The 27,431-nt window shown below is 45.7% G+C and overlaps 2 protein-coding genes across 7 annotated transcripts in view; one reads left to right on the top strand and one right to left on the bottom strand.

Moving 5' to 3' along the window:
- The window catches only part of LOC139565467 (MAGUK p55 subfamily member 3-like), a 33,099-nt gene extending 9,157 nt beyond the window's left edge, over positions 1–23,942 (bottom strand). For 2 of the 5 annotated variants that reach the window (XM_071385839.1, XM_071385838.1), the window contains exons 1-11: positions 23,772–23,940; positions 10,482–10,539; positions 10,131–10,249; positions 8,250–8,327; positions 7,605–7,685; positions 6,466–6,603; positions 6,146–6,227; positions 4,459–4,544; positions 4,213–4,287; positions 1,124–1,320; positions 207–271 (exon numbers count right to left, since the gene is read on the bottom strand). In XM_071385839.1, the coding sequence (XP_071241940.1) occupies positions 207–271; positions 1,124–1,320; positions 4,213–4,287; positions 4,459–4,544; positions 6,146–6,227; positions 6,466–6,603; positions 7,605–7,685; positions 8,250–8,327; positions 10,131–10,249; positions 10,482–10,518 (958 nt within the window). In that variant the 5' untranslated portion in view covers positions 10,519–10,539; positions 23,772–23,940. Of the gene's footprint in view, positions 1–206; positions 272–1,123; positions 1,321–4,212; positions 4,288–4,458; positions 4,545–6,145; positions 6,228–6,465; positions 6,604–7,604; positions 7,686–8,249; positions 8,328–10,130; positions 10,250–10,481; positions 10,540–23,348; positions 23,531–23,771 lie in introns of those variants that run through there. The other 3 variants (XM_071385835.1, XM_071385837.1, XM_071385836.1) reach the window with 3 other exon arrangements.
- Positions 12,157–17,826, top strand: LOC139565466 (uncharacterized). 2 transcript variants are annotated; one of them, XR_011672908.1, is made up of 2 exons: positions 12,157–17,357; positions 17,786–17,826. XR_011672908.1 is itself a non-coding variant. In XM_071385834.1 (2 exons), the coding sequence occupies exon 2, from the start codon at positions 13,117–13,119 to the stop codon at positions 17,026–17,028; it is 3,912 nt and encodes a 1,303-aa protein (XP_071241935.1). In that variant the 5' UTR covers positions 12,157–12,411; positions 12,840–13,116; the 3' UTR covers positions 17,029–17,495. The 2 variants fall into 2 exon arrangements, 1 of the variants encoding a protein (XP_071241935.1); XM_071385834.1 differs by lacking the exon at positions 17,786–17,826 and having other exon boundaries at positions 12,157–12,411; positions 12,840–17,495.
- Positions 23,943–27,431: the final 3,489 nt, after the last annotated feature.

Raw genomic sequence — 27,431 nt, forward strand, 5'->3', positions numbered from 1 at the left:
TCCTTTGGCTGTCCCTATAGGATAACCCTTTTGGGTTCCATGTAGAACCCTCTGTAGAAATGGTTCTTCATGGAACCCAAAAGGGTTCTACCCAGAACCAAAAGGGTTCTACTTGCAACCATGAAAGGTTCTTCAAAGGGTTATCCTATGGGAACAGCCGAAGAACCCTTTAAGGTTATTGATAGCACCTATTTGTGGACACTTACAGGTAGGATTTTTAGGGGATTTAGGGTTCGGAAGTGTGCCCGTTTTTATCCGGTAAGCCAGTCGTCTGAGAAAATGTACAGAGGAGGACAGAAAGAGAGAAGAAATAATAGAGAGAGAGAGAGGGGGGGGGGGGGGGGGGAGAAAGAGAGAGACCAGGACAGTGTCAGAGAGATAAACAGAGATAGGAGGAAAAGACGCAGTGAAGGAGGGAGGCAAAGAGATTGAAAAAGAAGATTAGACCATGAGAGAGACAGAGAGATATAACACATACTGACCCCTGCCTCAAATGTGTTTTCAGTGAAAGGAGCAAAGCTAGTATGAGAGATTAAACCCATGGCTTGGCTGAGGTTCCCCTCTCTGTATTTCAGCCACCACGATTAATCCAACACAGTGTGAGTGTTTGAGTGTGTGTGTGTCCGCAATCAGGCTGCAGCCGCCGGTATCACTCCCCCCTGCTTAGCTAAGATGAATACAGAGTGGGCAGTGGGTTGGGGCTTGGGTGTGTTAATACCCCCAATGCAGAGCACCCCCACATGTTTACATATTCATCCTATTGAGGGATTATGACACTGACATAACGGACTGTTCCCATTCCAGCCTGTGTTTAGATCCATGTGTCAAGATCCAAGCTGCTCTGATACTTGATTTAAAAACACATTTGACCCCTGAAAGTGGAGCACATGAATATGGAACAGATAGAGACAGCTCTATGGCGATATCTGCACTGTTTTGAAAACAATTCAGTCCACATACTGCACATGATATAAGAGTCCTACAGTACATGCATAAGAGGCATAATGTGACACAGTAAGGTACAACCACTAGGCTTGATCTGATCATTTTCATATTGTACTTAGACTCTTCTCTGAGCTATGAGCTAACACCTGTCCATGGACGTCTCTGCCTATAGTCTCACCTCTCCTGGAAGAGTTTGGAGGGGATGAGTCCAGCCCGGAGGTTGCTGTCGCCCACCCGTTTGGCCTGCCACCAGGTGGGGTCGTCCTGCGTTACCACCTGCAGGATGTCACCTCGCTTGAAGGGAAGTCCCGCCTCCTGACAGGGCGTGGCCTTGTCATCAGCAGGGATGTAGTCAAACAGGGCCCTCATGTAGACCTGAGAGACCACACACACACACACACACAACTGTTAAACCATCTCAGAAATACATACGGTATGTACAGAAAATAATTGACAGATCACCTCAAACTAGAGAGAGGGAAAGTGATGCTTTTGTAAATAGATTTCAGAGTCTATCTGTGAAACTCGAGTCACATGACTTGGACTCGAGTCAGAAATATGATGACTTGCAACTCGACTTTGACACCAATGACTCGTAACTTGACTTGCACTTGAGCCTTATGACTCGACCTGACTTGATACCCTCCCCAAGCCCAAATATAAAGAATTATGCTATTAAAAAAAGTGTGCAGAGCATCAACTCTTCATTTAACGGATTACAGTTTGAATCGGACAGCAGCCAATCAATTTGTGCGTGGCAGTGCAGAGGAACGTCGGCGGGTGAATTCAGATGGAGCCCTTGGAAAGATGATACCCAAAATTATTATTTTCGGATATAAAGTCGACGCTGTATCAACAAAAAATGGATTGCAACTTCAAAACACGCGGGAAGAAAATTACAGACGGAGGCGCAACAATTTCCAACTTTGTTTGACATTAGAAGCTGCACAAAGAACGGTAAGTCGTGGCTAATAGAGCCGACAGCTATCCATCACACGAGGTTGTGTGTTTATGAGTGTGTGTGTAACTTGTTTCTTTTTGCTGGCTTGTGACGTCTGGAGCCTGTATTGTTATGTGCCCTCCTCACTGCTTGCCTAGATTAGACAGATTGACTCGCCACCCCGCTGTTTGGAGCTGGAAAAGATCAAATGAGCACATTTGTGGCAGACTGCCTCCTAGAATGGTTGTGTACTCTTCCTAACCTGCTGATTACGGCGAGTGCTTGAACCTCTGATTGTGTTTATGCTTCACACAAATCCCACCATCCCTCTCTCTGCTGTCCTCTGCAGTTTTGAGCTTTCTCCATTGATAATGAAAAACAGCGGTTTATTTCATCTGAGGCACCGCATTCAGATTCAGTTTTCCAGATAGAAATGCAATACATAGATCTGTACTCGATTCTCTATTCTACATGGCAAAGGCTGTTGTAGGTGATGTATTTCTATGCAACCACCCCGCACGACCCGACCCAGCCTACCACGTCTCTCCCGCTGTTACAGAGGGGGGGGGGGTCTTTCTACCCATGTATTTCCATGGAAAAGTAATACATTTATAGATATTTTTTTAATCATTTGATTTGCGTAAATGTAATATACTAACTATTACTCTACTTGTTAAAAATATGAAGTGGTATTACATTTGGCGAAGAGGACATTATGACTTGTTTAGGACTCGAAACTCAAAGTTCAGGACTTGAGACTTGACTTGGTACTTGACGGTCTTGACTTGAGACTTGACTCGGACTTGCCTGTCTTGACTTGGGACTTGACTTGGGACTTGAGTGCTAAGACTTGAGACTTACTTCTGACTTGTAAAACAATGACTTGGTCCCACCTCTGCTATATATACAAAAGTATGTGGACACTCCTTCAAATTAGTGGATTTGGCTATTTCAGCCACACCCATTGCTGACAGGTGTATAAAATCTAGCACACAGCCATGCAATCTCCACAGACAAACATTGGTAGTAAAACGGCCTTACTGGTGAGCTCTGTGACTTTCAATGTGGCACCGTCATAGGATGCCACCTTTCCAACAAGTCAGTTCGTCAAATTTCTGCCCTGCTAGAGCTGCCCCGGTCAACTGTAAGTGCTGTTATTGTGAAGTGGAAACGTCTAGGAGCAACACCGGCTCAGCCGCAAAGTGGTAGGCCACACAAGCTCACAGAACGGGACCACCGAGTGCTGAAGCGCATAGCGTGTAAAAATTGTCTGTCCTCGGTTGCAACACTCACTACTGAATTCCAAACTGCCTCTGGAAGTAATGTCAGCACAAAAACTATTTGTCGGGCGGGTCATGAAATGGGTTTCCATGGCCAAGCAGCCGCACACAAGCCCAAGATCACCAAGCTCAATGCCAAGAGACGGCTGGAGTGGTGTAAAGCTCACCAGCATTGGACTCTGGAGCAGTGGAAACGTGTTCTCTGGAGTGATGAACTACGCTTCATCATCTGGCAGTCTAATGGACAAATCTGGGTTTGGTGGATGACAGGAGAACACTATATGCCCCAATGCATAGTGCCAACTGTAAAGTTTGGTGGAGGAGGAATAATGGTCTGGGGCTGTTTTTCATGGTTCGGTCTAGGCCCCTTAGTTCCAGTTTAAGGAGATCTTAACGCTACAGGATACAATGAAATTCTAGACGATTCTGTACTTCCAATTTTGTGGCAAACAGTTTGGGGAAGGCCCTTTCCTGTTTCAGCATGACAATGCCCTATGCAAAAAGCAAGGTCCATACAGAAATGGTTTGTCAAGATTGGTGTGGAAGAACTTGACTGGCCTGCACAGAGCCTTTAACTCAACCTCATCAAACACCTTTAGATGAATTAGAACTCAGACTGCAAGCCAGGCCCAATCGCCCAACATCAGTGCCCGACCTCACTAATGCTCTTGTGGCTGAGTAGAAGCAAGTCCCTGCAGCAATGTTCCAACATCTAGTGGAAAGCCTTCCCAGAAGAGTGGAGGCTGTTGTAGCACCAAAGGGGGGACAAACTCCATATTAATGCCCATGATTTTGAAATGAGATGTTCGACGAGCAGGTGTCCACATACTTTTGGTCATGTAGTGCGTCTGAAACACGTCTCGAATTACACCTACACATCTCAGTGCATGTTGGCACAAACTGTTTTAATTCCTCTGCCATTGACTCTACTGCTGTATGTGTGAGCCTGAACCCAGGTTGTATTCTGACCCTTCCTCCATTCCAGAGCAGCTGTGTCTGTGTTTGTCTGCACTGAGCGTGCCCAGACCGTTGTGTTGTGTTCCTCACCTTGCTCTCCTTCAGACGGTCCTCCTCCTTAACGGCTGGGATTATCTTCAGGGTGATGGAGCCCTGAGACTGGGACTGAACGGCAACACACAGAGAGGAGCAGGATGTTAGCTTCACAGAAATACACATCTTCCCAACAGAGTTGATACTGCATGCATTGCCAACAGAAATCAAGGGAAAACAGCGCTGCTGGAGCTGGTGGTCTAAAATAATAGGAAGACATGAAGTATTCTACTCTAGTCTCACCAGAAGCTGACTGATCTCATCAGGCCTCTTGTGAATGATGGAGATGCCGTTAACCTCCCGTAGCTCGTCTCCTACATGGACCAGTCCTGGATGGAGGGGAGGAGGTGGTGAGGGGAGACAACAGGCGAGCTGTAGTAGAGATCTATGCCTGTGTTCCAAATGGCACCCTATTCCCTAAATGGCACCCTATTCCCTATATAGTGCACTCCTTTTGACCAGGGCCTATAGAATCTGGTCAAAAGTAGTGGACTGTAATAGGGATTAGGGTGCCATTTGGGTTGCACCCCGTATCGTGTATCGAGGAGATCTTGCACAGCACTGTATCAGTAGCAGGTGTACTATATCAATCATGCCACTATTAACTGGGATGAGATATGGACAATAGGGCTTGGGAGTGGTGGTATCACTCTCCTCGGTCATGATCTACTGCAGTCACAACAGTGAAACCTGACAAAGAGGGATGAGCGATGGGATCAATTCATCTCATTACCGCACAGAGGGAGAGAAGGGGAGGGAGGGCAGAGAGGGAGAAAGGGAGAGAAGGAGAGAAGGAGGGAGGGCAGAGAGGGAGAGAGGGTGAAAGGGAGAGAAGGAGAGAAGGAGGGTATCGAGGGAGGGCAGAGAGGGAGAAAGGGAGGGAAGGAGAGAAGGAGGGAGGGCAGAGAGGGAGAGAGGGTGAAAGGGAGAGAAGGAGAGAAGGAGGGAGGGTATCGAGGGAGGGCAGAGAGGGAGAAAGGGAGAGAAGGAGAGAAGGAGGGAGGGCAGAGAGGAGGAGAGGGTGAAAGGGAGAGAAGGAGAGAAGGAGGGAGGGTATCGAGGGAGGGCAGAGAGGGAGAAGGGGAGGGAGGGCAGAGAGGGAGAGAGGGAGGGAGGGCAGAAAGGGAGAGAAGGAGGGAGGGTATCGAGGGAGGGTAGAGAGGGAGAAAGGGAGGGAGGGCAGAAAGGGAGAGAGGAAACAGACAGGCACATAAGCACATAATGTACAGTACAGAGAAACAGACAGATGGTAATGCCCCTTTTTCTATTGACGACCCCCCCCCCCCCCCCCCACACACACACACACTACACACACACACACACTACACACACTAAACACACACCAAACATATTAAAGACACGCACGTCTGCAGATGATATTTCCATGGTAACAGCAGCGGTCAGCTCGTTGGAGAGAGAGTGTGTAATGTGTGATATGTGATTGGCTCTCAGGGGAAAGACAGAACACAGCTTCAAACAGCCTGATAACGACGGAGATCCTCGTCTGTCTGTCTGTCTCTGTCTACCATTATCTCTCTCTCTCGCTATGCTGCTGCTTTAATCTCTGCAGCATCTCGGAATCATCAGTGGAGGATTCTCCCAGCTGCAGTTTCTATACAGGATGTTACCGTTCAAATGTATATCCACTGACATACTTTAGGCTACAGTATACTGCTGCATAGAAGGCCATTTATATCCAGACCTCTGATTATTTGTCGAAGTTACATCGTCTCGGTTAGCCATGCTTTCAGACATATTATGTATGGCAATATTATCTGAGCAGTCCATAGATCTCATTTGACAGACCAACAAAAACGTACTGTCTTGTCTGTGCAAGTTACAGAGGAAGGGGATGATGAATCAGGACGTGTCAGACAGTGTGGGTTAAGACCAGACACAGAGAGGGACAGGATGGGACTGAATCACTCACCACTCCGGTCTGCAGCCCCGCCCCTCATGATGCGGGCCACGATCACAGACCCTGTGGTCTCATCCCGTCTGATGGTGGCCCCCTGGAACAGAGAGAGATGGATGTTTCCTCCTCCCGGGATTGTATCCTCATTCGTCCCATCTATTCTTTCTGTTCCTTCCTTGTATTCTTTTGTTTTCTTTACAATCAACCAATCAATCAACACAGCCCCAGTCCCACTTCGCACTTCCCCCACCCCTATATCTCCTCATCCCCTCATCCTCCCATCCTCTACAATTGTATCTCTTCTCTCTGTCATCCTCTCTGTTACAATGACTCACCAGTGGTTCCTTGTTCTTGACCAGTCTGACAATCTTCACTGACTCCTCCTCCAGCTCGTCCTCGAAGTCGTCAGGCAGTGGTGGCAACACGGGGTCAAAGTTCTTCTGGGCAACCGTGTCATGAACTGACAAAACTGCCTGATGGGAGATGACAGAGAGAGAAGGATTAATGTTAGAATTGCAGAACTGCATTCTGAGCAGTGGTGTAAAGTACTTAAGTAAAAATACTTTAAAGTACTAAGTCGTTTTTTGGGCTATCTGTACTTTACTTTACTACATTCATGAAGAAAATGATGTACTTTTTAGTCCATACATGTTCCATGACATCCAAAAGTATTTGTTACAGTTTGAATGCTTAGCAGGACAGGAAAAGGATCACACACTTATCAAGAGTGGTCATCCCTACTATCTCTGATCTAGGGGACTGTCACGTGTATTCCCTCTCTGGCCTCTGGGTCACCAGACTGTTGATTATTACACGCACCAGCCCTTATTGACACTCACCTGGACTCCATCACCTCCTTGATTACCTGCCCTATTTACGTCCCTCCCTTTGGTTCCGTCCTCAGGTGTGATTGTTTCTGTATCTGTCTCTTGTTCTGTTCATGTTTGTTTATTTATTAAATGTATTCACTCCCTGAACTTGCTCCTTCCGACTCGCAGCGTACATCGTTACAGGGACTCACTAAACACATGCTTTGTTGGTAAATTATGTCTGAGTTGGAGCGTGCCCCTGGCTATCCGTAAATAAAAAATTGAAAATGTGGCCTTCTGCTTTGCTTAATATAAGGAATTTGAAATGACTTATACTTAAGTACATTTGAACAATTAGATTTACTTTTGATACTTAAGTATTTTTAAATACTTAAATACTTTTACTCAAGTAGTATTTTACTGGGTGACATTCACTTTTACTTCAGTCATTTTCTATTAAGGTATCTTTACTTTTACTCCAGTATGACAATTGGGTACTTTTTCCACCACTGATTCTGAGTGTACCAAACATTAGGAACACTTTTGTATACTTAGTGTACATAGAGGTTGACATAGATTGAGCGATCCAATACAAATGGATGCATGAATAGCCACCCCACCTTCCATAACCAGGTCTCTCTGTGTGTATTGGGTGTTTTGTTTACCTTGAGATGGGGGGACGTCAACAGCTGTAGGAGTTCCTTCTCCTCAACACTCATTGGTCCACTCTGCAGCTCCTCTGCCACCTGCCGCCAAATCACAAGAGAGCTGTCAGTCAGACCATGACCTCTGACCTGGTATTAACCTGTGTGTTCAACAGTGTGGGCTTGGGATATAACTGAAAAATGTAGCAGATATATACTGAAAGTGTAGCAGACTGTTAGTAGTCTGGAATAGAATCCACAAATATAGATATATATATACTGTAGAGTTGCACGGCTGTTGCCTAAAGCAGCAATAAACAGAGTGTGCTTGCACACACAAATACACACACAGGAGAATAAGCAGCCAGGACTTATGGCTCAGCACTTTCCCACTTAACTCGCGTGAGGAGAGAGAGGAGAAGCAGGATGTGTAGAGAGTCTCATTAGTGTTTAGATGAATCAGCAATTTCAGACCACAACACATTACCGCACGGTAACCTAATAAATCTCCGTACCTTACTACCTGCCTCTACCGCTCCTCGGTCTCAGCAAACACACTGGGACTGACTCTATAGGACGGGCGCTTCACACTTTGGCAGTGTGTGTGTGGTGTGTGTGTTCCTTGTGTTTGTGTGTGTGTCTGTGTGCGTGCGTTCTTCAACTTACATCCTCAGCCAAGGACGCGGCGCTGTGAAGGACAGGTGTAGGACTCTGGCGCTCGTACTGTCTCAGCTTCTCATGGATCTGCAACACGCAGCCAATCACAGGAGAGGTCAGGGAGGTCCAACACACACGCACGCACACATACACAAATTAAACAACATAAGGTGTACCATAACTTCCATTAACATTGGCAACGTTGCCACCCAGCAGGGGTGCAACTTTCACTGGGGATGGTGGGGACATGCCTCCCCCACATTCTGAATTTGTATTTTGGTCCCCCTGGGTTTTATAATTGGAATGTGATACAAACGAGGCCACGATGTGCTTTAGGACCATGCGGACACCTCCGAGCGGTCAGGTAGGCTGTTTGGAGTGTTTATCCAACTGGATAAAATATATATATATATATATGCAGTACCAGTTGAAAGTTTGGACACACCTACTCATTCCAGGGTTTTTCTTTATTTTTACTATTTTCTACGTTGTAGAATAATAGTGAAGACATCAAAACCATGAAATTACACATATGGAATCATGTAGTAACCAAAAAAGTGTTAAACAAATCAAAATATATTTTATATTTGAGATTCTTCAAAGTAGCCACCCTTTGCCTTGATAATAGCTTTGCACACTCTTGGCATTCTCTCAACAAACTTCATGAGCTGCTGCTCCAGTTTCAACTGTTCTGCCTGCGGCTATGGAACCCTGACCTGTTCACCGGACGTGCTACCTGTCCCAGACCTGCTGTTTTCAACTCTCTAGAGACTGCAGGAGCGGTAGAGATACTCTGAATGATCGGCTATGAAAAGCTAATTGACATTTACTCCTGAGGTGCTGACCTGTTGCACCCTTTACAACCACTGTGATTATTATTATTTGACCCTGCTGGTCATCTATGAACATTTGAACATCTTTGCCATGTTCTGTTATAGTCTCCACCCGGCACAGCCAGAAGAGGACTGGCCACCCCTCATTGCCTGGTTCCTCTCTAGGTTTCTTCCTAGGTTCCGGCCTTTCTAAGGAGTTTTTCCAAGCGACCGTGATTCTACACCTGCATTGCTTGCTGTTTGGCGTTTTAGGCTGGGTTTCTGTACAGCACTTTGACATCAGCTGATGTAAGAAGGGCTTTATAAATACATTTGATTGATTGATTGATTGATAGTCACCTGGAATACATTTAAATGAACATTTATTTTGGTGCTTCTACTGTGAAGGAGGGGGGAATGAGGGCTCTTTGAGTCAGGGCTCTGGCAGAGTGCCATGAGCTGACTACGCGTGTTCACGTGAGAGAGTTAGCTTGCGTTCCATTGCATTTCTGAAGACAAAGGAATTCTCCGGTTGGAACATTATTGAAGATTTATGTTAAAAACATCCTAAAGATTGATTCTATACTTCGTTTGACATGTTTTTCTACGAACTGTAATATGACTTTTTGTCTGAACTTTCGCATGGACTTGCCCGTGCGTCGTGAGTATGGATTGTGTACTGAACGCGCAAACAAAAGGAGGTATTTGGACATAAATGATGGACTTTATGGAACAAATCAAACATTTATTGTGGAACTGGGATTCCTGGGAGTGCATTCTGAGGAAGATCATCAAAGGTAAGTGAATATTTATAATGCTATTCTGACATCTGTTGACTCCACAACATGGCAGATATCTTCATGGCTTGTTTGGGCTCTGAGCGCTGTACTCAGATTATTGCATGGTGTGCTTTTTACGTAAAGTTTTTTTGAAATCTGACACAGCGGTTGCATTAATTAAGGTGAGGTTAATCTAAAGTTCCATGTATAATACTTTTGACTGGTACTGTATATATATAGTTATGTCCCCCCACTTCTAAAACAAAAGATGCGCCCCTGCTACCCAGTCTTATGTGTACCTTCATGAGGTAGCCCAGGCTTTTCTCACTGAAGACGTCTTTGAGGAAGACCATGTCCTCCTTGTGGTTGGCATCAGGACGCAGCTGGGATGTCAGAAGGGCCAGAGTCTCGTGCAGGCCTGCGGAGGAGGAGAGGAGGGAGGGTGAAGGAACTGGGATACGTTTTTGTTTACATCCTCAGATCGGACTGAGTAATGCAATCTATAATAATAGATACCATTCAGCAGACACTTTTATCCAAAGAGATTTTCAGTCAAAACCCGCTACCCTGGACAACTGAGCTACATAGTAAGCCTGGGATTCGATTTTGATCCATAAAGGTTGCAGCATGTGTGGTGTATTTAATCTCACCTGTGCCTGCTGAGAGAACCGGCATGGCTTCTTTCATGGGTCAGCAAAAAGGTGAGGCCTGGCAGAGAGAAGCAGAGAAAATGGATGAAAATGAGTCACATACTCCCTTTAGTTCTCTTCATCTCATACACACTGTGTTATTCCTAAAGAGAATGTCACTGGGTTGAAAACTGTTTAAGGGCTTTGCAGACAATTTTAGGTGATCCTAAAAGTGCTGCATACTCCAATGATGTGTGTACCTCCGTGTGTGTGTGTGTGTGTGTGTGTGTGTCTGGAACAGATGTGCTGGGATCTGGAGAGCGGTAGACTCTTAATGATGCCAGTACATCCTCTATAGACAGGTTCTAGCCTGCGTCTTAGACTTCCTGTGCAGTAACCAGCCAACGCCTCACCTCAGTGTGTGTGTATGTGTGTGTTAACAAGATAGAGACGCAAAGTAGCGTGATACATTCTCAAAGCCGGGCACCATTCATCACATTGACTGCTAGCACCGTGTCCGCTGTGCTGTGGGCTCCAGGGTATGCAAAGGAAGCTTTGTTTACGTGTGTGTGTGTGTGTGTGTGTGTGTGCGTGTGCGTGCGCGTGTGCGTGTGTGTGTGAGAGGGGTGAGTGAGTGAGTGACTGTGTGTGTGTGTCTGCTGAATCTGTCCTTTCTGCTTCGTCTGTCCACTAACACCAACAACACAACCACATCCTTTACACTCAAGTCTGCTGTCCGCTGTGGGAGAATCATGACAATATACCCCTTTAAACAGCCATTCCTTCACTGTCAAACTAACAATGAATGCCCATAAAGCTCCCTGGTCTGTTGGCAGGGAGAATTACGGCATATCCTGGATGAAGCAAAATGCTTATATAAAACAAAATATACCCCTCAAAATATAACAAATACTGCACATACTGAAACTGGAACATTCTCCCAAAACAGATGTTATATTGTGTTTACTTCTAAAGTACACTCTTAGAGAAAAAGGTGCTAAGTTGAACCATCTAGTTCTCCCTAGAACCCTTCATGTCGGGTTCTTTAGAGAACGCCCTGTATATGGTTCTACCTAGAACCTTCTATGAAGGGACCTACCAATAACCATTTTATCATCTAAAGGTTCTTCCTAGAACCCTCCATGAAGGGTTCTACCGAGAACCCTTTTATCTTTGGAGGGTTCTTACTAGAACCCTCTATGAAAGGAGCTATAAATCTGCAAACAGTGATTGTGCCCATAGAAATAGATGTGGCGCATGCTCATGGAGGGCGCTGGATGTTCCCCAATGCTGGAAAGGGGGCCTGAGTGAAAAGGTTTGGGAACCCCTGACCTAATACAGGGGTGTTAGGAATCTCCTGGTTTACAGGCTACATCAGTCCTGCAAGTAACATTATGCTGGCTTGCAAAGTGATGTTTAATTCCTATTGGAATCCAGCCAGAGTTAGGATATCCAACAAGTGGAATTTTAAATCACCCGCAACCTCTATTCAGAATGACTGCCATGGTAGAAAAGATTAAATACTGAGACTATCTCAACCATCTCAGTAACGGGTGCAATAAGTCCAACTAACAGATTGGACTAGTTTAAAAAAACGTATGCTCTTTATCTCTGTGGAGCATAAAGTGTATCAATCAATCAATGTACATGCAAACACACAGACATTAAAACAAATAATTCTGAAATTCACCTTGCAATAGAGCATGCTGGGTGTGCTGCCATCCTGTTAGAAGGTAACAGATTATTTTATTACAATAGTTAAAATGGATTTTCATTGTGTTCCATGGTGTTATTTGCCCCCTAGTGGAGCTTTCTGGTACTTAGACTGTACGCAAACAGGAAGTAGAGAATTCGTTCTGCAAGCTTAGAAGCAGCTAAAAACAACGCTACGGTGCAGGTCTTTCAGTGTAGTTATTTCTTGTCACGCTTCAGCCTTGGAAAATATTTGTTTGTAAGTTCGATTCAAGCATTTAGCTAATGATGATAATCTTGTTATTGATAGAGTTTCTTACATATCAATGTTGGTTGGTTGCATTTACTCACAAATTGCAATGCCTTTCATGTATGATGTTAGCTGTATTACTTTGCTCGTGCGTCATGCAAACGAATTGTAAAATATACAATACTGTATTTTTGTTACTGTTTCTAGTGTAATATGCCTTGTTATTCTACATAGATGGTTGTACATTATTAGAGTAATGAAAGGAGTTAGTCAATTACCATATGAGAAAGCAATTAGCTATATGGTTTGGCATCATGCCAGATGCATGGTACCGTAGCACGTGCTTTGTATTCATGCAACTTCAAATGTATAATGTACAGCTACAGTATGTCGGTCTGAATTGAATACTAAAGTATATTCTTTTCTGTATTTTGCAGTTTTACAACATAAACGTTTTCAATATATTCATTCAAGAAAAGTCACGCCTTGGGAGTTTTATTGAAGACTTAGTTGTTAGCTATCTGTCTAGTTTTGCATGGGAACGCAACTCAAGGGCAGAATAGTAAAAAAACATCATCACGGCGGGCTCAAGCTCAAGAATAACCACACACGGTGGTTTTGTTTCTACATTCATCAGCCAACAAAGCCTCTGTTCCTGTGGAAGACCAGCAGTCTACGGTACAACAACCAGAGCCAAGAGTTCGACAGAGAGAGATGGAGGAGCCTCTTCAGCACATTGGGACCAAGTCTCAATCTACAAGATCAAGGTCATCAAAACAGTCAAGCAGATCCTCAACGGTGAGTTCTGCAGCCATCAAAGCACGCGCCAGAGCAGACGCAGCGCGTGCACAAGTCTCCTATGCTGAGAAGGAAGCTTCTGTGATGAAACAAAAGGCTGACCTCGAGGCAAGTTTATATGTTCTCCAATTTGAGAGAACAGCTGCTGCTGCATTGGCTGAAGCTGCAGCCTTTGAAGAAGCTGTAGAATCAGAACGCAGAGAGCTTCGCAAAGAACTAGACACAGGGACACAGCCCTTAAGTCCAGTCCAGCGTACTTGTGAGTATGTGCAACAACATGCTAGGCCCTACTTTGCTGAACTTCCATTTGAAGTGGAGAAACAAGAGCTTAGTGTTGACCCAGCTACATACCATAATCCAGAAAGTAGCAAACAACAGAACATGAGCAGAGACTCTCCGTTCAAAAGAAATGAACAGCAGCATGGTGTAAATGGAAAACAAGCCCACTTCCAGTCACACACACAAAGCGTCCCTGAGTCACAAGTGGCACCAGACCTCATCAAGTACCTCCTACGCCGTGAGATGGTGAGTTCCGGACTCCTGAAGTTTGATGATCGCCCTGAAAATTATTGGGCATGGAAAGCATCCTTTCTCAATGCGACTAGAGACTTGAATTTATCAGCCAGGGAAGAGTTAGATCTAATTACCAAGTGGCTAGGGGCAGAGTCGTCTGAGCAAGCAAACAGAATTAGATCTGTCCATATTTTCAACGCAACAGCAGGGCTTAACATGGTCTGGCAACGACTAGAAGAGTGCTATGGTACACCTGAAGTGATCGAGAATGCACTGTTGAAGAAAATTGATGATTTTCCAAAACTGGCTAACAAAGACAATCACAAACTAAGAGAACTAGGTGACATTCTTCTCGAACTGGAGTGTGCTAAAGTAGAAGGGTACCTTCCAGGCCTCGCTTATCTGGACACATCTCGGGGGGTAAACCCTATTGTAGAGAAACTTCCATTCAGTTTACAAGAAAAATGGATTGCACAGGGATCCAAATACAAGGAGGACTATCGGGTAGCATTCCCACCATTCTCGTTCTTCTCGAGATTCATCAGGAACCAGGCGAAAACTAGAAACGACCCCAGTTTCACCCTCTACACCTCAACTAACCAGGTGTCTATGAAAAGTGAGAAACCTGCCAGGTACAGCAGCAAGACACCTGTGACTGTATACACAACCGATGTGTCATCTGAGCCCTCAGACCACCAAACCAAACCCAGTAAGACAAAGATTGAAAACCCTGACCATCACTGCCCGATACATAACAAACCTCATCCTCTTAAAAAGTGTCGTGGGTTTAGATACAAAACTCTAGATGAGCGCAAATCATATCTCAAAGAGAATGGAATTTGTTTCCGATGTTGTGGGTCAACTCAGCACAGAGCTAAAGACTGTAAGGTGTCAATCAAGTGCTCTGAGTGCGACAGCGACAGACATCTTGCTGCTCTGCATCCAGGCCCAGCCCCTTCAAATACAGACACTGCTACAGCAGAGAAAGAGCATGGCGGGGAGCAAGGTGACGATGCTCTTCTATCTGTCACCTCAAAGTGTACGGAGATCTGTGGTGAGGCAGTTAATCCAAGATCATGTTCAAAAATATGCCTAGTTAAAGCTTATCCGGCTGGGGAAAGAGAGAAAGCTGCCAAAATGTATGTAGTGCTTGATGAACAGAGTAACAAATCTCTGGCCAAGACAGAGTTTTTCAATCTCTTCAACATCAATGACAACTCTGCTCCATACACCATGAAGACCTGTTCTGGGGTAACAGAGACTTCAGGCAGGAGAGCCGTCAACTTCATGGTGGAGTCTATAGACGGACACATGCAGCTATCTCTCCCTACTCTGATAGAGTGTGATATGATGCCAGACGATAGGATGGAGATTCCCTCCCCCGACATTGCATATCATCATCCCCATCTGCAACCAGTTATGGACAAAATTCCAGCTGTGGACCCAGACGCTCCCATCCTCCTGCTCTTAGGACGAGACATCTTAAGGGTACACAAGGTACGAGAGCAAATCAATGGGCCCCACGACACTCCTTATGCACAGCGACTCGACCTCGGGTGGGTCATCGTGGGTGAGGTCTGTCTGGGAACGGCTCACCGACCAGCCAATGTTAACGTGTTCAGGACAAACATACTTCAAAATGGTCGCACATCCTATCTGAGCCCCTGCCCTGACATCATCCAGGTAAAAGAGAACTACAACAGCGTAGCTCAGAAACACATCTCTCCCTCTACAGTGCACTCGAGAGATCCAAGCACAACTGTGAACACAGACAACCTGGGATGTTCCGTGTTCGACAAAACACAAGACGATGATAAACCAGCACCATCAGTGGAGGACAAAGCCTTTTTGGACATTATGGACAAACAGGTTTTCCAGGATGATGGAAACAACTGGGTGGCTCCACTACCCTTTCGCCCCACTCGACGTCGCCTTCCTAATAACAGGGAGCAGGCCATAAACCGTCTCACATCACTTCGCAGGACTTTAGACAAAAAGCCTGACATGAAGCGTCATTTTATTGACTTCATGCAAAAGATGCTGGATAACGACCAAGCCGAACCTTCACCGCCACTAGAGGGAGACAAAGAATGTTGGTATCTACCCATATTTGGTGTTTACCATCCACAAAAGCCTGAACAAATAAGAGTAGTATTTGACTCCAGTGCTAAGTGTCAAGGCGTGTCACTTAACGATGTTCTGCTCAGTGGTCCAGACTTAAACAACACACTCTTGGGTGTCCTAATGCGCTTCCGCAAGGATTGCATTGCACTAACAGCAGATGTGCAACAAATGTTTTACTGTTTTGGTGTACGTGAGGATCACAGAGATTACTTAAGGTTTCTCTGGTATGAAGACAACAATCCAGATAGAAACATAACTGAGTACAGGATGAAAGTCCATGTATTTGGGAACAGCCCTTCACCAGCCGTAGCCATCTACTGCATGAGACGAGCAGCGCTACAGGGTGAGAAGGAACACGGATCAGAACCCAAGCAATATGTAGTGAGGAACTTCTACGTCGATGATGGGCTGACATCAGTAGCTACAACAGAAGAAGCTATCAACATTCTAAGAAAAACACAAGCAATGTTGGCGGAGTCCAACATGAAACTACACAAGATCGCATCCAATAGCAAAACAGTTATGGAAGCCTTCCCTATGGAGGACCGTGCAAAAGACTTAAAAGATCTGGACCTAGGAGTGGATCCTCTCCCCTTTCAACGGAGTCTGGGACTTTCCTGGAACCTGGAAACAGACAGCTTCTCATTCCAGGTGTCCCACAATGAGAAGCCTTTTACGCGGAGAGGCATCCTGTCCACAGTGAATAGTCTTTATGACCCCCTTGGGTTCGTGGCTCCAATAATCAATGCGAGACCCCTAGTGTCAGTGTCAACCGACCCTGACATGCCTGCCATTCTCACACCCTCAATGTTACTGACACAAAAGACCAGCGCTACCTCAGCCCCTTCTGGATACTTCAGCATGAACGACCTTCATGGAAAACAGTGGAAGCAAGTCCAGTGTCTCGCTGACACCTTTTGGAAAAGGTGGAGACAGGAGTACCTGACAACGCTGCAGAGACGCAGAAAATGGACAGCAGAAAAGCCAAATGTAAAAGTGGGAGATGTTGTCTTATTGAAAGACAGTCAGGCACACAGAAATGACTGGCCAGTCGGGCTTGTGGTCAAAACCTTTCCCAGTACTGACAAAAAGGTTAGGAAAGTAGAACTAAAAATTGTCAAGCAAGGAGCTGCTAAGGTGTTTCTGAGACCAATCTCAGAGATTGTTGTTCTTCTTTCTGAAGCATCCTAGAGACAAAAGATAAAAATAGAAAGGACATTATTTGTTTCTTGATATGTTTTATTTCATAGTGGCACAATTTCATTATACCAGGCGGGGAGTGTGCTGCCATCCTGTTAGAAGGTAACAGATTATTTTATTACAATAGTTAAAATGGATTTTCATTGTGTTCCATGGTGTTATTTGCCCCCTAGTGGAGCTTTCTGGTACTTAGACTGTACGCAATCAGGAAGTAGAGAATTCGTTCTGCACGCTTAGAAGCAGCTAAAAACAACGCTACGGTGCAGGTCTTTCAGTGTAGTTATTTCTTGTCACGCTTCAGCCTTGGAAAATATTTGTTTGTAAGTTCGATTCAAGCATTTAGCTAATGATGATAATCTTGTTATTGATAGAGTTTCTTACATATCAATGTTGGTTGGTTGCATTTACTCACAAATTGCAATGCCTTTCATGTATGATGTTAGCTGTATTACTTTGCTCGTGCATCATGCAAACGAATTGTAAAATATACAATACTGTATTTTTGTTACTGTTTCTAGTGTAATATGCCTTGTTATTCTACATAGATGGTTGTACATTATTAGAGTAATGAAATGAGTTAGTCAATTACCATATGAGAAAGCAATTAGCTATATGGTTTGGCATCATGCCAGATGCATGGTACCGTAGCACGTGCTTTGTATTCATGCAACTTCAAATGTATAATGTACAGCTACAGTATGTCGGTCTGAATTGAATACTAAAGTATATTCTTTTCTGTATTTTGCAGTTTTACAACATAAACGTTTTCAATATATTCATTCAAGAAAAGTCACGCCTTGGGAGTTTTATTGAAGACTTAGTTGTTAGCTATCTGTCTAGTTTTGCATGGGAACGCAACTCAAGGGCAGAATACTGGGAAAAGCAGAACCCTTCTTGCTTTCCAAAGAATCATCAAAGAACCCTTTCTTCCAAAAACGTTCCTTAGGATGTTAAAGGTTCTAGTTAGAACCCTTGTCTTCCAAAACGGGTTCTTCATATCAAAACAGTTCTTGGTAGAACCCTATCCCTCCGCAAAGAACCCTTCTGGAACCTTTTTTAAAAGAAGGTTCCAGAAGAAGAAAAAAAACACTGATTCCAATACAGCATCAGCATATTTCTCCCAGCTCCCCCAGCCCTCTCTCTTCCCCCTCTCCTCCTGGGGTAACCCAGGCATACGGTAGAATAATGTACGGTAACGCAGAGTAATATTACACCAGGCCTACGGATCAATCCCCATCTCCACTCCTCTTTATGCACTCCATCTTTTAACCTGCCTACATCACAGACAGCCACCCGGTATACTCCCTCCCAGACTACTGTGTCCCAAACGGCACCCTATTCTCTATATAGTCCACTACTTTTGACCACAGCCCTATGGGCCCTGGTTGAAAGTAGTGCACTATTGGAATAGAGTGCCATTTGGAACGCATATCTAGACTGTGGGCGGCATAGTGTCACTGTACTGTAGACTATATTCAGCCACTGTTGCCAGCAAGGCCCGTGTTAACACTGATGCCACCACTACAGCCACAGCTGATTCAATACTATTGTAACGCTATTGAAATTCAACTAACAGTTTTACAGGCTTGAATAAACAACAATGACCACTTCTGCAAGTGCATCTTATGCATCTGAATTACCCCCATTACACCCATAAAAACACAGACACGCACACACACACACAGGCAGATCCACTCACAGGTCGCACTCACACTCACAGATGCCAGGCAGGCACTTCAAACAGTGAGGCCACAAAGGACCTGACTTGTTCAAGCTAAACACAGAATCCCCAGCATCAACTCAGCCAACCAGCTAGACAGACAGAGAGATAGAGAGATAGAGGGAGAGAGAGAGAGAGTGTGTGAGAGAGACATTTGAAATGAGATTTGAAATGTCTTTATTCCTTTGGAACTTTTGTGTAATGTTTACTGTTCATTTTTTATTGTTTATTTCACTCTTGTTTATTATCTATTTCAATTGCTTTGGCAATGTTAACATATGTTTTCCATGCCAATAAAGCCCCTTAAATTGAGTTGAATTGAGAGAGGGAGGGAGAGAGAGAGAGAGAGAGAGAGAGAGTAACACAAGTAACTGTAATAGATGGAGCTGGAGGGGAAGAGGGGAAAGGAGGAGGTAGGCGGCAGAGCAAGTGGACGGAGAGATGGATGGAGGTGTTTGTCACTCACCTGCGAGGGTGTTGATGCTAAACTTCCATGTCAAACCAAAATAAAACACAGTATAGGGTTGGATAACAATGCATTGCCCTGTTCTCTCTCATGCAAAAGACTGACACATCCATGGCCCACTTTCACATCTCTCTTGGCAGAAACAGAGCTTCCACTCGTGGAAACGGTTATACAGCATAGTATATGTGATATATAAACGCTGTATTTGATGTTTTATAAGGACAGGCGGCATGCAGCTCTGCATGCACAATAACTAGTGAGGTGGAGCGTTCTTCATGTACGGTTTAAGCGGGTACAATAATAGCTCTTTACAGGTCCAGTGCTGCAACCCCGAGTGTATTCTCCTAGTGTGCTTCAGATCCCTCCTCACCGTGCTGCTGCGATGCTCCATCATTACAGCAGGCTTAACTCCTACTGAGACAGCAACCAGCTCATGAATTATGAACAGAGAGAATGAAACAGTGGGAGAGGGATGGAGAGATGAGAGAATGAGGAGGTTAGGAGGGAGGGACGATGGATGCCTCTTTCTTGTTTAGTACCTACTGTGAGAATAGAAACTTCTATTCCCAAGTGCCACACCACAAGGGCGGCCATTGTTCACCAAGAAACTGAAGACAACAAGAAGAAACACGAACACAATTCTTTCTTGGAGATACACCAGAATGACAGTCGGTAACAATCTAACTGAAGCAGTATACATAAGAAATAAGGCCCGAGGAGGTGTGGTATATGGCCAATATACCACGGCCAAGGGCTGTCTTAAGCATGACGCAACGCGGAGTGCCTGGACACAGCCCTTAGCCGTGGTATATTGGCCATATACCACAAACCCCCAAGGTGCCTTACTGCTATTATAAACTGGTTACCAACGTAATTAGAGCAGTAAAAATACATGTTTTGTCCTACCCGTGGTATACGGTCTGATATACCACGGCTGTCAGCCAATCTGCATTCAGGGCTCTAACCACCCAGTTTATAATCAACGACAACTCTTGACAAAACCCTGCATGAGAGCTTCAACATCAACGTTCACTTACATGTGTTATACGTGCCTATTACCTACGATGGGTATGTAATCCTTTTAAAAGTTCCCCTCCTCCCTCTAACCACTCCTTTGAACAGCAGAGTCAGTGGATGGGGACCAGAAATAGAGAGATCATTTTCTTATGTGCAGAGACTGAGATGAATAAAGACAGGGTGTGAATGCCTAATAAATCTAAGCACAAAGACAGCCCAAGAGAATTGGCGCTGCAGAGAGAAGAGAGGAAAGACAGGCTCACAGTGCCTCCAACACACTTATCATCCTCTCAAATGAACATGTGAAAAACCACGCAGTCACAAAGATACACAACAAATAGGAGGTTAGAAAGAGAAAGGGCCTCTAAGGCGTGCACACAGAAAGACACCTGAGGACAGGACAGGGAAACACGCACAAACAGAGAGACATGCACACACCCAGCGCTTCGCAGGCCCACGTGGTGCCTTAGCAAGGTAGCAGAAGCATCAGTACCTTAGGTCGTAACCAGGCGATAATGAGGGTGTTGATTAGAGGCCTGGGTATACCTGACAACCCACAGGAGGCTGCTGAGGGGAGGACGGCTCATAATAATGGCTGGATTATAGTGAATGGACTCGTATCATGAGTTTGACACCATTCCATGTATTCCTTTCCAGCCATTACTATGAACCCGTCCTCCTCAATTAAGGTGCCACCAACCTCCTGTGCTGACAGCAAGGTTGTAACCTTGGCCTGGGTAGACCTGCCACAGCCTCAGCCTCTCTCTTGGAACAGCAGGGGTCTCCTAGTCTGACAGGCACCATACTGTGTGACAGACACCATGCCGTGTGACAGGCACCGTACCGTGTGACAGGCACCGTACCGTGTGACAGGCACCGTACCGTGTGACAGGCACCGTACCGTGTGACAGGCACCGTACCGTGTGACAGGCACCATACCGTATGACAGGCACCGTACCGTGTGACAGGCACCGTACTGTGTGACAGGCACCATACTGTATGACAGGCACCGTACTGCTCCACAACCCCTTCGCCCCAGGCAACGAGATACAGCGGTCATAGGCTTCTACATCTGCATTGCTCGCTGTTTGGGATTTTAGGCTGGCTTTCCGTACAGCACTTTGTGACATCGGCTGATGTAAAAAGGGCTTTATAAATACATTTGATTGATTGATTGATAGGCTAGAGTATGCCCCGGAAGAAACATCAGCAGAACATTGTCATCATCTTCATCATTTTAACCACCAACCACATCAAAGACTACAATCCATACTATAGCATAGATTATAAGGACTCTACTAGATTTAACGGAATAGAACAGAAGCCAGCATACTGGATAGGAGCAGTGTGAAGCAGAGGACAAATGAGTAGGGGACCATCCCTAGGTGAATATGAATGTATAGCGTCTTTACAGCAGTGAGAGGAGCTTGGTGCCCCACTGCACATAACTGCACATAACATAATGTTGTCTCTCTGTCTCTCTGCTATCAACCGACCCTAGCACCATTTGTTCCTTCTCTATCAACACTGCACCCATAAGAGCCCCTCAGGCAGGCTACTACAGTACAGCCACCGTATGCTACCGGCCTACCAGGCCCTTTTTAGAGTGTTACGTACTCCTCAACGTATGTTGTTGTTGTCGTTCTAGCGTCGTCACAGCAAACGGCAGCGATTTCTGAGAGCAAAGATTTTGTGGCTGGGCTGATGACGTTGGGTGAGAATACAGCATGAGGAGAGACTCAGAGGGCTGCTCCAGTGGACATACTGTACGTAGACTAGAAGCTCAGTGATCTATGGCTGTAGGGTGCGCGTGCGTACCCAAAATGACGAAACAAATCTGTTTTAACAGATTACCGTTTGGAGAAGGACGAGTTCACGGCTTGGGTCAACACTGTCTGTCCCACTTTTAGGGTCAAATGCTTCCGTTCTGAGCCTGTGGGTTTATATTATGCATATGGTGGGAAGTGACATTTACAAAGCAGGCACCAAATGTTATGTTGCAGGCACCAAATGTAATGTTGCAGGCACCAATTGCTGTAGAGCGTGGCCTGATGCCAATCCCAAATAGCTTCTAACTAACTATGTCAGCACATCAACATTCTACACAACAGTCAGTGAGTGGGTGATGACACAAGGTGCATACAAACTCTAAAATCAGTGAGTGATGACAAACCTACCCCCCCCCCCCCCCCCTGCACCCACGTACCCCTGCCACCACACTGACTAAGTGATGAACAGTTTCTCACTGACAGCCCTGATCAATAATGAGGCAGACTGTGTCTTGTCTAACACCTCTGCTCTACGACACTGGCTACTGTCTGCACAAACACTCAACTAATCCACTGCCACTAAACAGCACTGACAGCAGCGGTTAGCATAGTTGGGCAAGGTCCAAATGTGTCTTTCAGATGCAGCACACGTTACCCCTCACTACTGGCCCCTCAATCTTCCTCTAATCGACATGTATTTTACAGCAGCTGGGACATGTACCTTGGCAAACAGCCAAAACCCTGTCTCTTTTGTACAATCACACAAGCACGCACGCACGCGCTTGCGCATAAACGCAAGCGCGCACACACACACACACACACACACGCACACGCACACGCACACACACACACACACACACACACACACACACACACACACACACACACACACACACACACACACACACACACACACACACACACACACAGGCATGCACACACATGCGCATAAACGCAAGCGCACACACATACACACACACACACACACACACACACACACACACACACACACACATGCATGCACACACATGCGCATAAACGCAAGCGCGCACACACACACACATACACACACACACACACACACAGGCATGCACACACATGCGCATAAACGCAAGCGCGCACGCACGCACGCACGCACGCACGCACGCACGCACGCACGCACGCACGCACACACGCACGCACACACACACACACACACACACACACACACACACACACACACACACACACACACACACACACACACACACACACAGAGAGGTGACAACATCAGGAATCTCATGTTGACAACACACAGGAGAAGTAGCAGTGTGGTCCAGGGAATCCAAATACCATTCACCATGTGTAATATGGAGGAAAACCTTCAGTGTTGACATTTCACATCCTCCTTGCTGCATGGTGTCAGTCAAACACACCCCGTCCCTCTCCTCTTCTCCATCACGCTCTAAAACATCCACACCGTTCTAATGGCCAGGCAGGCTCACTTGCTTTTTCCTCTCTTCCTCTCCCTCTCTCCATCCCCACTTCCTCTGTCTGCGTAGCATCCTCTGCCTGATGCGCCCTCTCTCCCTCTTCCTCCCTCCTTCTGTCATCCTCCTCTCTCTCTGCAGTGCTACGATGCTCTGCGCTCCTCACGTCGCCGGCCGGCCGGCCGAGAAGGAACACAGAGTGTCTTCCTCTAGCTGACGCTTCACAGACAGACTAGAAACACAAAACATCAGGAGCCAACATGACAGTAATGTACACACAGACATTTCCTTACCGTTCTCTCTGTCTCTCTGTCCTCTCTCTGTATGTGTCTCTCCTTCCTCACTGCAGCCACACTGTTTCTCTCGCTCCGATTCCTCCCCCGGCTTCTGCGCTCACAAACCTGCTGCTACAGAATGTCCGCCTCCTCCCTTCTCAATCTCTCTCTCAACTCTCCCCTCACGGTCCTCCCTCCCCTCCCCTTTCACCAGCTCTCTCACTCTACCTCTCTCTCTCTCTCTCTCTCTCTCTCTCTCTCTCTCTCTCTCTCTCTCTCTCATGAGACTGCTTTGGAGCTGTATTGGAGCTGACAGCTGGGATCTTTATATTGCTATCTGTTATGACATTTCCAGGGCATACTGTATATGGTCAGTACCCTCCAGAACAGAGCATCTATTCTCCTCCATTAGCCCTCTCTCCCTCTGTTTTCTCAATCCCTCTCTCCTATCCTCTCCTTTCTGCCCTCCTGGTTAATTGCCTTCACCCGGCTGTCTTCGATACTCTGCTCATTCTCTCTCTCATTCACAGTCAGTCTAGAGGATGAAAAAGAGACAGAGAGAGAGTGCTGTCCCCTCCCCCTCTCCTCCTGTGTCGGTGCTGTGGCTGCTGGCTGGCTGAGGCTATGGACGATGGCTAGCTAGCGGCCGCTTCTCCTTTGTCCGCTAACGTGCAGCTCTCTCACAGAGACACACAGCGTCTGAATAAGGGGTTCCCCCCCCCTGTATTCTCATGGTAATACGTGTTGTCTGTGTGCTTTTGTGTCATGTGAGGATTTCTCCCAGGGTCCTCGGGGTAACAAGTGAGCAGCACAGAGACACACACAAAGACAGTCATAATTCTCCAATAAAGAAACACATTCTCACATATTTGTATTTATTTTATTTAACCAGGCAAGTCAGTTAAGAACAAATTCTTATTTACAGTGACGGCCAAACCCAGATGACACCGGGTCAATTGCGCACCGCCCTATGGGACTCCAAATCACAGCCGGATGTGATACAGCCCGGATTTGAACCAGAGACTGTAGTGACACCTCTTGCACGGAGATGCAGTGCTTTAGACCGCTGCGCCAAACAAACAACATAAACAGACCTACACACATCAATAAAGGATGAAGATGTGACAGACAGCCATTCCTCTGTCTTAGTGTGTTCTCTGTATGTTATGACTTTGTGCACTGACACTGGGGCAAGCACACACACACACCCCCACACCCCCACCCCCACAGACACACGCTGTTGCTGTCTTGACCTGGAATACGTGTGTATAACAGCATCATGACACCCCTGGCCTCTGAGAGGTCACATGATACGAGGGGTGTCCTCCTTCCTGCCAACAACAGACTTCGTTAATTACAGCAGAGGTCGTTATGGGTCTCTGGTCTATCTGATTCACAGGCATCTGTTAACCTCATCCTCTCTGGGGAGAAAGGATGGACCAATGGAGGGATTTGGGGAGTGTGTGTGTGTGTGTGTGGGGGGGGGTGTCAATAGAAAAAGGGGCATTACCATCTGTTTGTTTTTCTGTACTGTACATTATGTGCTTGTCTGTTTCTTCATAGCATCCCTCTCCCCCTCTTTCCTTTTCTCAGCCGGCCCTCCATTTCACATATAGGTCACAGAGACTTGGTCTGCAATTAACACGTGACACACTGATATCTCAGTCTACAAAGACAGCTGAGGGTGAGACAGGCTAATACTACCTATCGTGTGTTGTTTCTATGATTCATATCATTCAGGTTAGAATGAGAAAGAAGGATTCAATGTCTCATATAGACTGGACCACCCGTCACCACATACAGTGCATTTGGAAGTATTCATACCCCTTCTTTCCCCCCACATTTTGTTATGTTACAGCCTTATCTAAAATGGATTAAATAAAAATCTTCATCAATCTACGTACAATACAACATAATGACAATGTGAAAACAGTTTTTTTTGGTGCAAATTTAAAATAAAAAGCAAAGTAAGTATTCATACCCTTTGCGATGAGACTCGAAATTGAGCTCAGGTGCATCCTCTTTCCATTGATCGTCCTTGAGATGTTTCTACAACTTGATTAGAGTCCACCTGTGGTAAATTCAATTGATTGGACATGATTTGGAAAGGCACACATCTGTCTATAGAAGGTCCCACAGTTGTCAGTGCTTGTCAGAGCAACAACCAAGCCATTAGGTGGAAGAAATTGTCTGTCTGTAGAGCTCCGTGACAGGATTGCGTCGAGGAACAGATCTGGGGAAGGGTAACAAAACATTTCTGCAGCATTGAAGGTCCCCAAGAACACAGTGGCCTCCATCAGTCTTTCAGTTTTTGACGATTGCTTAAACACTGAAAGGGAATGCTTAGACAAAAGCATCAAACCTTTTGTAACCATGCCTTAAACAAAGGCACCAAAAGTACAAACCCATTTCCTGCTTTGCACTTTGTTTGCAATTCTGCAAGACACCTGCAAAACACTACACACTGTTTCTTACATTAGACACTTCGTTGAAGAATGAAATCTCTTGCAATCATCGGGAAAACACTTTTATTCAAAATGCAAAACATACCCGAAATTGGCAACACCCACACACACATGAAAACACTTCTACAGTAATTGAACACCAGTTAGTCTGAGCCTCAGCGCTACATATAGACCTCAGGTAACATCACCTCTTTGGTGAGAACTTTGCAAACATGGAGGCAGTGAGAGCGAGAGGAAGAGGAGGAGAGAGAGGAGTGGGAGGAGGACGAGGACAAGAACAAAGAAGGGGACCAGGCAATAGACGGAGACGTATTTCCGACGACATTAGGGCCACTTTGGTGGACCATGTCATAAATCATGGCCTGACGATGAGGGAGGCTGGGCAGAGAGTCCAGCCCAACCTGAGTCGCTACACGGTAGCATCCAGAATACGGACATTTAGACTGGAGAACAGGTATGTCTTCAACTTTCTACACTAGACTGTACCTATGTAATTGTTGCACATCACAGTACAATACAACGTAGTCCTACAATATTAGGTCTATGCTCCTCAATGAACAAAAAAATAGGTATAGTGCTGTGAAGTACATGTAATACAGTTTTGATGTTACTGTGTACAGTATGACAGCCGGTAGCTTGTAGTTTTGACTGAATGTGTCTGACCCAACCCACCCCCCCACCCCCATAGACATTGTAGTCCTGTGTTTTGAGTTACAACATATTCACGGTACAGTGTATGCATTTTCTGTTACAGAGAGTCCTGGACATTGATGCAGCTGCACAGCCTCATGAGTTCATTTCCATTGAGGAAGCTGGATTCAATCTAGCTAAAAAAACAGGCGTCTGGGCCGAAATGTTACAGGACAAAGAGCCGTTGTGAATGTCCCTGGGCAGCGTGGGGGAAATATCACCTTGTGTGCCCCCATTAGTCTGCAAGGAGTTCTCCATCACCATGGCACCCTGGGTCCCTACAATACTGCTCACATGTTCATATGTCTGGATGCACTACATAATGCAGCTGTACAGGACGGACCTGAGCAGCCCGGGTTTGTTGTCATCTGGGATAATGTTAGTTTCCACCGGGCTGCTCTGGTCAGGGACTGGTTCACCAACCACAATAACTTCACAGTTGTATACTTGCCCCCTTACTCCACATTTCTCATTCCGATTGAGGAATTACTTTCGGCTTGGCGTTGGAAAGTGTATGACCGCC

Source organism: Salvelinus alpinus, chromosome 36 (assembly GCF_045679555.1).
Source record: "Salvelinus alpinus chromosome 36, SLU_Salpinus.1, whole genome shotgun sequence".
Taxonomy (NCBI): domain Eukaryota; kingdom Metazoa; phylum Chordata; class Actinopteri; order Salmoniformes; family Salmonidae; genus Salvelinus; species Salvelinus alpinus.

Coding starts and splice junctions, on each gene's coding strand:
- LOC139565466 (XM_071385834.1), top strand. CDS start 13,117: ATGGAGGAGCCTCTTCAGCACATTGGGACCAAGTCTCAATCTACAAGA.